This window comes from Alosa alosa, chromosome 7, assembly GCF_017589495.1.
Source record: "Alosa alosa isolate M-15738 ecotype Scorff River chromosome 7, AALO_Geno_1.1, whole genome shotgun sequence".
NCBI lineage: Eukaryota > Metazoa > Chordata > Actinopteri > Clupeiformes > Clupeidae > Alosa > Alosa alosa.
Window position 1 is genome coordinate 29,988,043 of NC_063195.1, and position 13,095 is coordinate 30,001,137.

General features: G+C 39.4%; 1 protein-coding gene across 1 annotated transcript; it reads right to left on the bottom strand.

Annotated features, from left to right (window-relative positions):
* Nucleotides 1-5,065: 5,065 nt before the first annotated feature.
* LOC125298353 (adhesion G protein-coupled receptor E1-like) lies at nucleotides 5,066-9,064 on the bottom strand. The gene is made up of 6 exons (XM_048249055.1): nucleotides 8,854-9,064; nucleotides 6,362-6,572; nucleotides 6,197-6,263; nucleotides 5,985-6,076; nucleotides 5,566-5,728; nucleotides 5,066-5,389 (listed from the first exon to the last, which is right to left on the bottom strand). The coding sequence occupies exons 1-6, from the start codon at nucleotides 9,062-9,064 to the stop codon at nucleotides 5,315-5,317; spliced, it is 819 nt and encodes a 272-aa protein (XP_048105012.1). The 3' UTR covers nucleotides 5,066-5,314.
* Between the last annotated feature and the right edge of the window lie 4,031 nt (nucleotides 9,065-13,095).

Below are 13,095 nucleotides of genomic sequence, written 5' to 3' on the forward strand. Positions count from 1 at the left end.
GTCGTAGGCCTAATTCAATAAAACACAGATGAAGGAAGGTGCCTGCTTAATAGCCCCAGTGAAATGCACTTGTTGGATGTTGGTGAAGGATGTTTCTTTTTCCCACAAACAACATCCTTCACCAACATCACCAGCTTCCACCATCAACAAACTTAAATTACCAGCTTTGTTGATGATTAGTTTTTTGATGGTAAATACAGTAGGTTTGGTTGTTGATTGGCCACTGTGGAAAATCCCTCACCTACTGTATATAGCACTAGGAATTTAACACCTCTCCTGTGTACGTATATCTGAAATTACAGTGCCCCAGTTGCCTTGATATCCTGCCAACCTGTCTTCTCCTGGAAGCTCGTAGCCATTGATTTTCCTTTGAGAAGAAAGACAGAATTTTGACAAAACAATGTTGAATTAGTAAGTGTAAAATAAAATTTTAACATTACGTGGAGTTTTAAGGGCCAGTTGCACTCCGCTAGTCACAGACCATGACACTGTTATTCTCACTACCCTCCCTCTCTTCCTGCCCTCATATGACCTCAGACTGCTCTTTTGCAGATCACAGTTGTTTTGTCATTACTGTAATACTTAAAGGCACTCTAAGCGATGCTGGGTAACGTGACTTCTGTTGACGTTCAAACAAAACAGAGAGCTAGCTTGCTACTTCTTCCCCCTCCCTCCCGTGCAAATGAAACTCTCCTAAACACGCATCTCATTGGTGATTTGTTGCAACAGTTTGTTATGTTTTTATGGGTCAGGTTGGCCCAGGTTGTTTATGTTGCCATTTTTGGAGCCTGGGCTGTCCACAGAGATCACATTTTTTTTATGTACAGTGTATTCAGGACACAGGCAGCTAGCTGATAGTGAGGTGATGTTTGCTGTAAGTGACAAAAAATATTTTAGCCTAAAAAATGTGTGTCATTGCTTAGAGCACCTTTAACAAGGGTATGGTAGGTATTTCTACGGCAATGCAGATGACAGGCATATTGTGGAGGTATAAACGGTGTAAAGCCGATAACTTGCCTGTAGTTTACCATAATTTTACTGGACCAGCACTGTAATATTTTTACAGTATTATGCTGTTGTTGAAGATGATTATGGTTATGGTTATACTTTTGTCCAAAGCCACATACAAATACAAAACAATATAATACTTACATTTTAAACAGGGAACAAATTAAGATGTTGGCCAGACTATAAAAAGAATAGCAATAATAAACAACAATGTCAATTCAATCAATAGCCTAATGAAATAAACAATGAAAAAGAGGGAAAAAAGCAATAATAAACAATAATGTCCGTTCAATCAATAATATAATAACATTAACATGGTAAGGCTACAATAAGGAGAATATCAATAATAAACCATAACACATAAGAAGCACTTAATGAACTAAGTGCATGTTAAACAGATATGCCTTTAGACGATAACGTAGAGACACTGCTAAATAACGGTTCAATGCTGTTAACTGTGGCTGATGCCAGTTTTACTAGGTCATTTAACAGGGATATTTTTACAGTGAGTCAAGCCACTCCTGAAATAGAGACAAGGTTAGAGCGTCTTACCTGGGCTAAGGAGAGACAGAACTGGACCGTTGCTCAGTGGTCCAAACTCCTAGCCTGAAAGCCCGTCTAACTTAGCCCCGCTCACAAAATTTGAGGGCGGGCAGTTCGGTCTGGACCTCTGGACTTGTTCCATTGTGGAGCCACTATGCCCAAACCAGAGCGGTTGATGTGAATTGTTTATCTCCAAGTGCTATGTCTTATTTAACTGTGTGTAGAGTTTTGGCAATGAGGCAAATTCTGCAGAAAGTATGCAGGCAAAAACTTTAATTATGGGTCCTTACCGTAACACTTAAATACTTTTTAAATACTTTTTAAATACTTTTTATATTTTATAGGGGTTTATTTGTTTATATTTAGGGGCATCAACAGTGACCAGTTGCAGAAACATATGTGCATGTGAAATATTCATTATTGGTCTAAACGACCTCTCATAGCATTTACCTACATTTCCTGAGTTTCCTTGCTGTACTGGGTCGTTCGTGGCCAGAGTCCCCCATGTCCATTTCTGAGCTGCTCCATCATCTGACACATCAGATAGGGTTATTCTCCGAAAACAAGGAAACGTTATCATTAAAACAAAACATTATCTTGACCTCTTTGTATAACTCAAAGTGTGGTCCGCAAGCTATCCCAAGTGGTCCGCGAGCAGATGTGGTCAAATATAGTTGAATAAATAAAAATATAGATGAGTTGTTTGCAATATTGAACCAACTTGTATGTAAATCAGAACAGTTCTGATATGCCAGTTTAAATCAAATGAATCCTAGTCTGACACAATGAGTAATGTGCAAAGACAATAAGCAAGGCGGTCCAGTGAGTAGGCCTTTTGTGTAAAATACTGTTGAAGTAGGTCTACTCTTTTTTTTTTTAGCTACGTGGTCCGGGAGTTTTTGTTTTATTGGTTAAGTGGTCCTTGGTCTGAAAACTTTTGAGAAAAACTGGTATAACTGGACTGGGCTTAAGCTATAGCCATTTAAAATAACGTTACTATGATAAAACAGGACGAAAACTCAGAGTTTTTTTCCCTCAACAACAATACAACACACAACTCATTCAGAATAATGATTTATTTATTTATGTATGTATTTATTTAAACAGGACAATGCACATTAATTTAAATTTATTTCAATTACTCCCAACATCCAAATGTGCCAGAGTTAGCCAATAAGATATTTTTCATTTGCAGTCCCATGGCAGTCAACACATCACCAATATAATGAAGAAGTTAATAAATTGTTAATTTTAATTCATTCATTTAAGTGAATTTAATGTTCATAAAAAAGGAAACAAGGGAAGAGAGAGAGAGAGAGAAAAAATAAGTACAGTGGGGAAAGGGGAAAAACTATTTAGAATAGAGTATGATGTAGGGACAGTACCAAGGATGAGAGACTAGTTATTCATTGCAGCTTTGGTTATTTCTTTGGTTATTTTATCTCTTAAGTTTGGTTTTAAAGGTTAGATAGCTGCTGCGTACTCTTAGATCATTAGGAAGGCTGTTCCAATAATTTGAGGCCTGCACTGAGAAGACTGTTTACACTGCACTGCAGTTTACACCGCAGTTTGCTGTTTACACCGTCTCCCCTGGTGCCCAAACGTGCTGCGTCTACACTGTATCTGTCACGGCCCACAGACTCAGGACAGGGAGGTAGAGTTCAAACAATATAGTTTATTTACAAAGGAAAACCAGGAAATGGGTTGTCAAACCCAGGTCGGGATCAAACAGAAGTTCCACTGGAAACAGTAGGCCAAGGAGGGTCCAAAACACAGAGGATCGGCAAACTTAACGGAAGAAGTCCCAAAACACAGAAGATCGATTTAACTACAGTAGATCCAAATCCGGAGGTGACTCGTGGGGTCGGACCAGGAGGACGCTGGAACAGGCGAGGGGAATCCAGGAGGAGTATTCCTTGTGAGTCAGGCTGGTGGCTAGCACCTTGGTGTCATCACTGACGAGGCCAGACAAAGACTGAGGGGAGACTGGGGTTTAAGTAGGGAGTGAGGCTGATTGGGAACAGGTGCAGGTCATTAGTAAACTGGGGAGTGTGAACGAGTGAGGGGAGCTTCAGGAGAGTGAGCAGTGGGTGTGGCTGGAACCGAACCTGGTGTGACTGTGACAGTACCAGTCTCCCCTGCTGCCCAAACGTGCTGCGTCTACACTGTACCAGTCTCCCCTGGTGGTTGCCCTAGTTGCCCTGCCACTACTGTTCTTCTGCTTTATGAACTCACCCAGTGGGGGCAGTGCAAGCCCATGCAATATTTTAAAAATGAGACGGGCATCTAGAAAGTGTAGAAAACTACAACAAATAAATAGCTCTGATATGACAGTGCTGATAGCTGATAGTTTTTTGGTCTCGTGTTTTTAAGGTGTGCTTATGAAGGGTTTTTGCTTGAGACCAACTTATAAAACAGTATAGTATGATATATGTGCTTTTTATCTGTTTAAAGTTAACCAGATTAAATGTAACAATCTTAGCCACCTTTTTATCATGTTTTAAAAGTTAGTTAAAAAAAGTTAAAAGTTTAATTACAATCTAAAATGATACCAATTTAAAATCAGACACAACCATGAGCTTTTCTCCTTCAATAAAAATATCAGGTTGCTGTGCTGTGCTGTGTTTCATGTTCAAGTGTAGACATGGTTTTTTTAGCCAGTCAGTAACATGGACCAATGCTTCAGTTAGTTTAATTGCAGCCTGTTTGTTTTTTGCTTGCACGTAAATAACTGTATCATTGGCATACATTTGCTAAAGGTAGACTATTAGAAAAATAGATTACGTAACATTACTGTTTCCAAACCATTCACAAACTTGCAGACAGCTTGTCAAGTTGCATCAAGTTGCCATGGTGACAAGCAGGGTGTGTTCGGAGTAGGCCTAAAAGCCTTATGAGTAGGCTACATAAACAAGTAAGTAAGTAGGCTAAGTAGCCTAAGCCTAGTATAGGCTGACATCACATTTAGGCTACAGAATGCACAGGCAACACCAATACTTTTCGGACCAAGTATTTCCATATGTGGGAAACTCAACAAAGAAACAGAGGTGAGTGGTAATCAACATCATATATTTTATTCAAACAGTGTACTAATGTTTATCAGAGTTTGGGAAAAATACAAAGTATTTCAGCCTATTAAAATGAAATGAAAATATTAAAACGATATGCGATAATTAAGATAATACAGGTTTGTGTTTAATAAAATACGTTTTATTACAACAACAATAATAACAACAACATTAATAATAGCACTTTTTCTAATTGCTATTTTGAAATTCAAACAGATAAACAATACCATATAGGGGACTGATAAGATAAAATATTACTGGTTTGTGTTAAATAAAATGCATTTTATATACAACAACAATAAATAAGCAACACTTATATATACTTCACATTTTAGTCGATAAACAGTCCCATATAGGCCTACATTTGAAACAGAAACCAGGAACTTGATAAATGTACTATATATGGACATGAAAACGTAGCAGTTTTAATGAGAAGGTTGAAGACAAGCCTTTCAGAGCTGGTATAGGTTGATGAATTTTGTTTTAAGGCTGCTGTGTAAGCAAGCAACGTAGGAATCTTATTGCTGGTTTCTGTATCACAAAATGGGAGGCTTATGCTGAATACTGCATGGTTGATTACAAAGCCCATGGAGAATCACACAGAATTGAATTTGTTGTCAAATGAATCCATTGGGGTCCCTTAAGTCTTTGGTGGTCATTCTTCATGAGTTCCTGTTGTGACGTTTTAAGGCCGACTAGGTAGCAGTGGCAGACAGACGCTTCTCAGGTGGACTGAATTCCTGCCACCATTTTTTGTACTGACGCCGCACCTGGAAAGGGCAAGACAGCATGCTGTAGTTACACTCAAATTCTTAGTTATTAATTAGTCCCATTAGTCACCTACTGACAATGCCAGGAGTTTAGCTTTTGAATGGCATGTAGGCTGTTTCAATAAGCGATAACCATGGATCTGGCACACAGTGGGACGAAGCAGATGTTAACTGACCTCATCATTCAGGAGACAGTGAACAAGAAAGATGAAAGTGCCTTGTTGTGAGGTGAGAATTATGAAGATAAATTCAAGGACTTTGCTCTTTGCTGTAAACATGCCAAGGATCCATGGGCAACCCAGGATGACAAACTGGGCCATGATTTTGAACAGTAGGACTCTGCAGTGGAGGGAAACATGCCTTTGTTAAGGTTCATCTGAAATACTTCGACAGATTTGACACAAGATTTTCTGAATATTAAGAAGCCTTTATATTTAAAGAAAAAATGTATGAGAGTACAATGAGTAGTGATTGTGTTTAAGTATAGTCCCAGCTCTAGATGTGTGTGAGTGGGGGTGTGTGTTTGTGAATGCTGTTTGTGTGTGTGTCAGTGGGTATTGTGTGTATTGTATACTATACACATATTTCATCTTACCTGGTGTATTTCACCTTAGACACGTCACTGTGTGCCTCTTTTAGAGTGGACTGCAGAGTGACTATGATGGCGATAAAGAGTATGATGTTGCCCTGTTGGAAGAGACAAGCAGTCAGTGGATTCCGTTGCATCAAGTGTCCTTGTGTATTTACATCTCTTATCACTTTGTCATGTTATTACTTCAATGTTCAATGTTATTACTTCATACACACCGCAAGAATGAGGCAAACAGGACCAAGGAAACTCCAGATAAACCCATAGTCGGTCTTGAGCCAGCACCTATGGAGAACAAGACCAAAAATTATTAATTATAAATAATTCATTTAATTTCACCTCTACAAACTATTTCCAGTTGCTTCTGCCATTTCATTACTCACTGCTGACTTCCATATCCATCAGGCATCACCCCAGCAGACACGGCCACAATGACCAGTGGAACTCCGTAGCCAATCAGGAGCTTGTAACCCCAGTGTGGCCCCGCGCGGTCATTGGGCTTGACCTGTCTGAGCTTCCTGACGGAGGAGAAGAGCAGCAGGGCCTCGATGGACATCCACACAAAGCAACACAGGTAGAGGAAGTGCAGCACACCTGAAAGGACCTTACACAGCACCTGCGGACACACAGAGACTGTGACTGGCGGTCCTGGAATGATTAGACTAGATTATATTCAACTTTATTGTCATTGAGTAAGTACAGAGACAACGAAATGCAGTTTGCTTTCTAGCCAGAAATGCAAAAAAGCAGAAATGTGATATACACAGTAAAGGCAGGTGGTACATAAACAGTCAAATATATATAGTGCTGTGTAGACAATAGTATCGGAACGCCCCTTATTACCACCAGTCCCGTGTTTCCGTCCTTTTGCGTGTATGTGTCACTTAATATTAATTTCTATACAAACCAAGACGGCGGTTTCCTAAAGAAACGCAAGCACCCACACCATAAGTGTATCTAAATTAGCTATGTACCAAAAATGAAAATTGTCCATGACTCGAAGAGCTGTAAACAGTGTTGCAAGGCTGCATGTACAAATCCGCTTGGAGTTCCAGTGGAATTTTGAAGTAGCGACGAGAATTCTCGGCCTAACCGTTCATGTGCCGTGTGAAAGGGTGGAAGTAGACGACTCACCAGGCCAGCACTAACCTCCGAGCGTGGTAAACAAAATCGAATATTTCAGGCAGTAAAAGCCCCGGTAAGAACCAAACCAGATTTAGTTCAAACCCACACACCTATGGCTACTGAGAAATGTAAGGTTCATTTATCAAATGTTATTTTGAAGTATTACAAAATATCGTTGTTTTAGTATTGGGTGATAATTGGAGGTGTTACGATACAGTATACAGTTAAGATGGTGGAATGGTTTACAGTAATATAAATTAACTATATGTGCATTTGTATTAGGACTAACCTTATAGAATAGATATGGATAAGCAGTATGAACAATGCAGGAACAACATGTACAGATATGTGCAGTGTAGTAGCAGTAACATTCTAACATTATAATAGTAAAACAAAATATATACTGTATATATATATATATATATATATATATATATATGCAGTGTATTATTAACAGTAATATATTATATAATATAATCTTAAATAATATATAAGAAAAACAGAATAAATATGGATATTCAGTGTGAACCTTATACAGTGCAGTGTAGTAACAGTAACATTATAGGTGTAGTAAAATCCAGTATATGTGCAGGATGAATAGTACAAAGAGCAGTAGAATATGGCACGTTCGGAGGTCTGATAATTCTCGATAGAAGACCATTGCTAAGTATCACAGTTCGCGGTCAAGGAAAATGGGTTTTGTGCTTCTAGTTCATGTCTTTCATATCACTCCGCAACTACTGGAACTTCATTCAAAAGTGAAAGCAGACGGTTGATCAGCTGTGTTCTAAAGAATGTTTGATTCAAGTTCAGCATGTGTTGTTGCAAACTATTTGTTTCTCAGCAAAAGCCACGATGAAATGGTAACAAATAGGCTATAGCCTAGGTTATGTAGGCTAAAGAGATAGGTTTTACTGAATTTAGAAAATGTAATTCTCTGACTTTTGTAACCATAGACTATACAGTCTATGTTTGTAACCATAGACTGTATATATAGAACTATATACAGTCTATGTTTGTAACAGATTTCTCATCATTGCTTGAGCAACATGCTTACAGTTGTCATGGTCACTGACCAACAAATGTATGTAAGATCAGGAGCTAACGTGAAACAGCAGCTTGCAGAAATGGTAGGCCTACTTAATATATGATAGATTGAAACTAAATCAACACAAAGGTGAGAACATTGTTTTTCTATTTGCTCATAGATCATTCTTGAAAACTAAATACATAGAGAAAGTAGGCTTTGTTTTTCAGTGGGTGCATCTTGTCAGGAGAATTCTGTAGGCTACATCCTTTATGTACAAATTTGGTGGTCACAGGTTGTTTGGAGGTCACAGAGAGGCCTGCACTGCTACTTAAAATGAATCTAGAAGAGGATACACTAGAATACTAAAATAGAACATCTGAATTGGTGTTGAGGGCATGTATTACTTGTCGTAATTACATGAAGGTTGTAAACTAGAAACACAAAATATGTACCGACAGCAGTGGTCATTTGTCATTTCAGCAGTCATTATCAAGAAATATCAGACCTAGGATCTTCCATTCAATTCAACAGAATATTCTGCAAAATTCTGAAAATTTGAATAACCAAAATGTTATGGCGATAGAAATGTGGTTCCAGCTTACCTTGCATTCTACCATGGTAGTAATTAACTCTAAAAACAGAGATATTTGATTTCAGTCACTGCCTGAAACTCAATTCATGTTTCAGAACTGATTTAGAAAACATTTTATCGCAACTTACCCGAACAGACAGCCCCAGCGTCTTGGTGATGTCCACAGTTATGGGTTCCCAGACGTGGATGACCACAGCTCATCAGAGTCGACTCATTTCCAGTGCATAACATGTCATCCAGCCAGATCTGCCCTGATCCCTCTCCAAAATGAGCATCCTTTGGTGCTTCAATGGCCTCCCCACAGCCCAGCTCTTTACAGACCACTTTAGCATCCGTCATGTCCCATTCGTTATGACACACGGTTCCCCACTCTATTGTGGAAAACCTCCACTCTGCCAGCGCATCGATTAGGCCCATTCACCAGCCTGACGGCTATACGACAGAATCACATGAACACCATTCAACACACACAACACTGGTACTTAAAATGGCCTCAGAAGAGTCATGACGAACAGATAGAAAGGGCAGCAGAGAGTTGCCATGTGGGTGCACATGTGTACACAGTCTGCAAAGAGTACCACTGAATGTGGAAATTAGCCCTTCACAATATAAAATGAAGATGTACATACTGAAAAGGGATGAGGGAGAGACAGGCAGAGAGACATTTGTTATACAGGAAGAGCATCATTTTTACAGTGCTACACTCAGGAAATGAAACATAACTGAATAATTTACTCTGTATTACTTCTGATTAAAGTTTATATGTAGATAGACAGTATAAATTGATTTACATGTACATGAAGACTAGTAATATGACTTTAAAATAAAGTATATTTCTATAAAACTAAACATCAACTACTTTGATGCACTTTATGCAAGCATATTTGTGGCGATCAAACCTGACCCCCTATAATAAGTAATATAATGAAAACATGGCGGCTACATACGGGAGATGGTCAGTGTCTATAAATAACAGCCAAGGTAGCGCTGTCTCCGCCTCTCTCGTTTCTCTCTGCCGGTGTCTCGTCTGCTGTGTGTTTGGTTCTCTGGTGTTTCCATGCGTAGGCTGAACGTGACGACAGGTAGAGTGTTTTGCCTTGTGAGAGCGGCCTGGTTTGGTCCGACAGGTAGAGTGTTTTGCCTTGTGAGAGCGGCCTGGTTTGGTCCTTGTCTCGGACGCTCCGTGAGTATTGCCTAGCCCAGTGGTTCTTTGACTTTGATCCTCTGGTGCCCCCCCCACACACACACACACAATTAAAAAAAATATATATATCACCCCTGGGTGGGCTATTAGGCCACTCACACTCATGCTATATTGCTTAAATAAAAAAACGAGCCCATTTCTGTGCTGTTTTGGTTTCTTCTGGAATTATAAGAAAATGTCCCAATAGGAGACTGGTTGGGTAAAAAAAAAACACTACCACATCAGCATTGGTTGTAATGATTTTTTTTTTCACATTAAATGTAGGCAACAAGACGTGTAATTTTATCATGGACAAAAATCAAGTGCACATCACGTGAACAACATATGCACCGTAACAATCCAACGGATTAACAACGGTCTTTTCGTGGAGACTACGCTCAGAGCAGCTGCAGAACAACAGCGAGCGGAAAACGGGCTATAGAGATGACGATAGCTGGGGCTGGGGAACGTGAGTCCGGGCGTGTGCAGGCCCGAACTGCACTGTATGACCACTGAGCATAGATGAACAGTAAAATGTAGCTGGGACGGTAGAGGGGTTAGAAACCCATGGTATTTGTCCAGTGTGTGTGCAGCGTTTGTTGGTATTTGTCCAGTGTGTGTGCAGCGTTTGTTGGTATTTGTCCAGTGTGTGTACAGTGTTTGTTGGTATTTGTCCAGTGTGTAGACCGTGTTTGTTGGTATTTAGCCCCCTGAAAGCTTGTAGCCATTGTGTCACAGCCATGCCAGGTTCTGCCTCAGCCACACCCACTCCTCAATCGCCGGCAACCACTCAATCATTCTCCCCTGAGTACTGATTACCCACACCTGTGGGTAATCACACTGAAACGCTTTTTAAGCAGCTGAGACCTTGGCTACCTGTCTGTCCTCGTCGCTGTTCCAGAGACTCAGATCTGTACCCTTGGCCGTCACACAGTGCTCTCTACCCTTGATCCTGGACTTTTCTCTCCCTCAGTTAAGTCAGTTCCTCTGTGCGTTTGAACATTCTTTAAGGACTCTCTTTGGATTTCCGTTTATGCTGTTTCTTCATCTTCTGTGTTTTTGGAGGCTTCTCATTTACCCTGTTCATTTTGGATTGATCTTCTGTGAGTTTTGACTGAGACACGTATTCTTCTAATGAATACAGCTTTGATGCTTGAACCGATCCTGTTGACCTGAGTCGGTGTGTATCCTGACACATTGATTTGAAATGGGAGGTGTTTTTTCAAAATTAATTTTGACCAAAAAATGTTGAATTAGTAAGTGTAAAATAAAATGTGACCTTGATACTTTATTTATTTACATTTTAGGGCTGTCAATCGATTAAACAAATAATCTAATTACATACTCTGTGATTAATTAATCTAAATTAATCGCATATATAATTTTTGCTGTGAAAGTATTTTAAATATTTAAATTAAAATAAATCATTGAATAATCAGCATTAGTGACATTAAAGTTCAAAAACTCTTATCATTATTTTAACTAGATGTACCGCAGAGCGGTACAAAATATGACCGCCGCCCAGTCTAGCACATTTTTTCCACAAAAATAAATCACGCTGAAAGGCCTATGATTCTAACTGTCTCACTAAATTGCATTAGCCACACTTAATTCTCACTGGTGTCTGCTAGACAACAAGTACCAAAACATGATTAGTTCATAGATTTCACATGTAAAATTAATTTTATACAACCCCACCCCCATGGCCCCTTGAGATCAAAATACAAAAAAAAAAACCTTACGGTTCTCGAGATATTCACAGAAAACTGTGTCTACCCTACCCTCTTTTCGGGGGGTGCAGTCCAGCGGGGGGGCTACAGATCAAAATGAAAAACGATGGTTCCATGCTATCCATGTGGGGTTACATGCCCACCAAGTTTTGTGTACCCCGGTCTTTCAGTGTCCCGGGAATCCTTGACGGAAATTTGGACATGCGAAAAATAAAAAAAAATAAAAAATCTGACTAAACCTATATGACCGCCGCTTCGCTGCGCGGTGGTCATAATAATGGCCATAATAATCTATGATATGACCTAATATGCTGAGGAAATAAATTCAAAAGTGCTTCGGGAAGAAGTTGTTTTTCACAAACAAGGTATTTCGGGCCACAGATATAACCTAGGGCAAATAAATTAACACTCCCCTCAATGTCAACACTATTTCTTTGCATTGATGTGCGACTTTAGAGTTGATGAACTCCGGTGATATGCAAATTCCTTGCTGCAGACATTGCAGAGGACTTTATTTTAATCAACACTTTATTTTTATCAATACCATCAGGCCGTTTTTTAAAAGTAAATGTTCCAATCAATGATCCAGGCAGCACGTTTTCTTCTCTCTCCTTCATTTTACAGTCTAATGGTTACTGACTACGGCTCAGGGTCAAAGGTCATACGGAATCGATTAATCTGCGTTATTTTTTTTAATGAGTTATTTTTTCTCAAATTAATTAATCGAAATTAATCAGTTATTTTGATTCATTTGATCTCCTTGCTTGCTTTTTTCACTACTCCAAAATGTCTGGTTCCAAAACGTTGTGTGTCCAAAACCAGTCTGACGAGTTTGTTCATCACCTGATGTTGCTTCACATACACTACACCCTCACAACCCACAGCGGATTAGAGATGAGAGGAACATCTGCAATACAAACTGCACATTCAGTTACGTCATTTTGCCTCTGCACCACAATGGATCTGAACCAAGACGTCAAGATGTGCTGGCCACATCTGGAGTTGTTGATGCAAGTGAAAGATTGAGGGCATAATTAGGCTGAAATGATACTACCTGTTTGCTGAGACAGTTGGCGGTGTCAGACCTATTTGAAATAGCAGTGGGCAATCTAGGGCAACTTTTTGAACAATATTTCTTGGCAATTCTTTAGTATTATTGTTTGGGTACTTTTGTGGCATAATTGGAGTACTTTAATCATCAGTACATTTAGGTCAAAAAGTTGCCACGTGTGTCACCTTAATTAATATAATGCTGACAATATTTTATTTCAAAATAGCACCATGGCATTTGAACTTCTTTTGTCGATACTGGGGGATTTGCAAGAAGCTGACTTTAAAACATTCAAGACATTTCTCTTAAATGCCCAAAAGGACAGCTAGAGAACAAAAACGTTGCTGACACAGCAGTACATACAGAGGAAGGCTCCCTCACCATAACAAAGCACATTTTGCCAAAG

What these genes read in the sequence shown, in the direction of transcription:
- LOC125298353 (XM_048249055.1), bottom strand. Translation starts at nt 9,064, where the DNA reads ATGACGGATGCTAAAGTGGTCTGTAAAGAGCTGGGCTGTGGGGAGGCC. An exon ending in CGCTGGGGCTGTCTGTTCGG is followed by an intron (nt 6,573 to 8,853) that starts GTAAGTTGCGAT and finishes AGGTCCTTTCAG; the next exon opens with GTGTGCTGCACTTCCTCTAC. An exon ending in ACTGTCTCCTGAATGATGAG is followed by an intron (nt 5,390 to 5,565) that starts GTCAGTTAACAT and finishes TGCCCTTTCCAG; the next exon opens with GTGCGGCGTCAGTACAAAAA.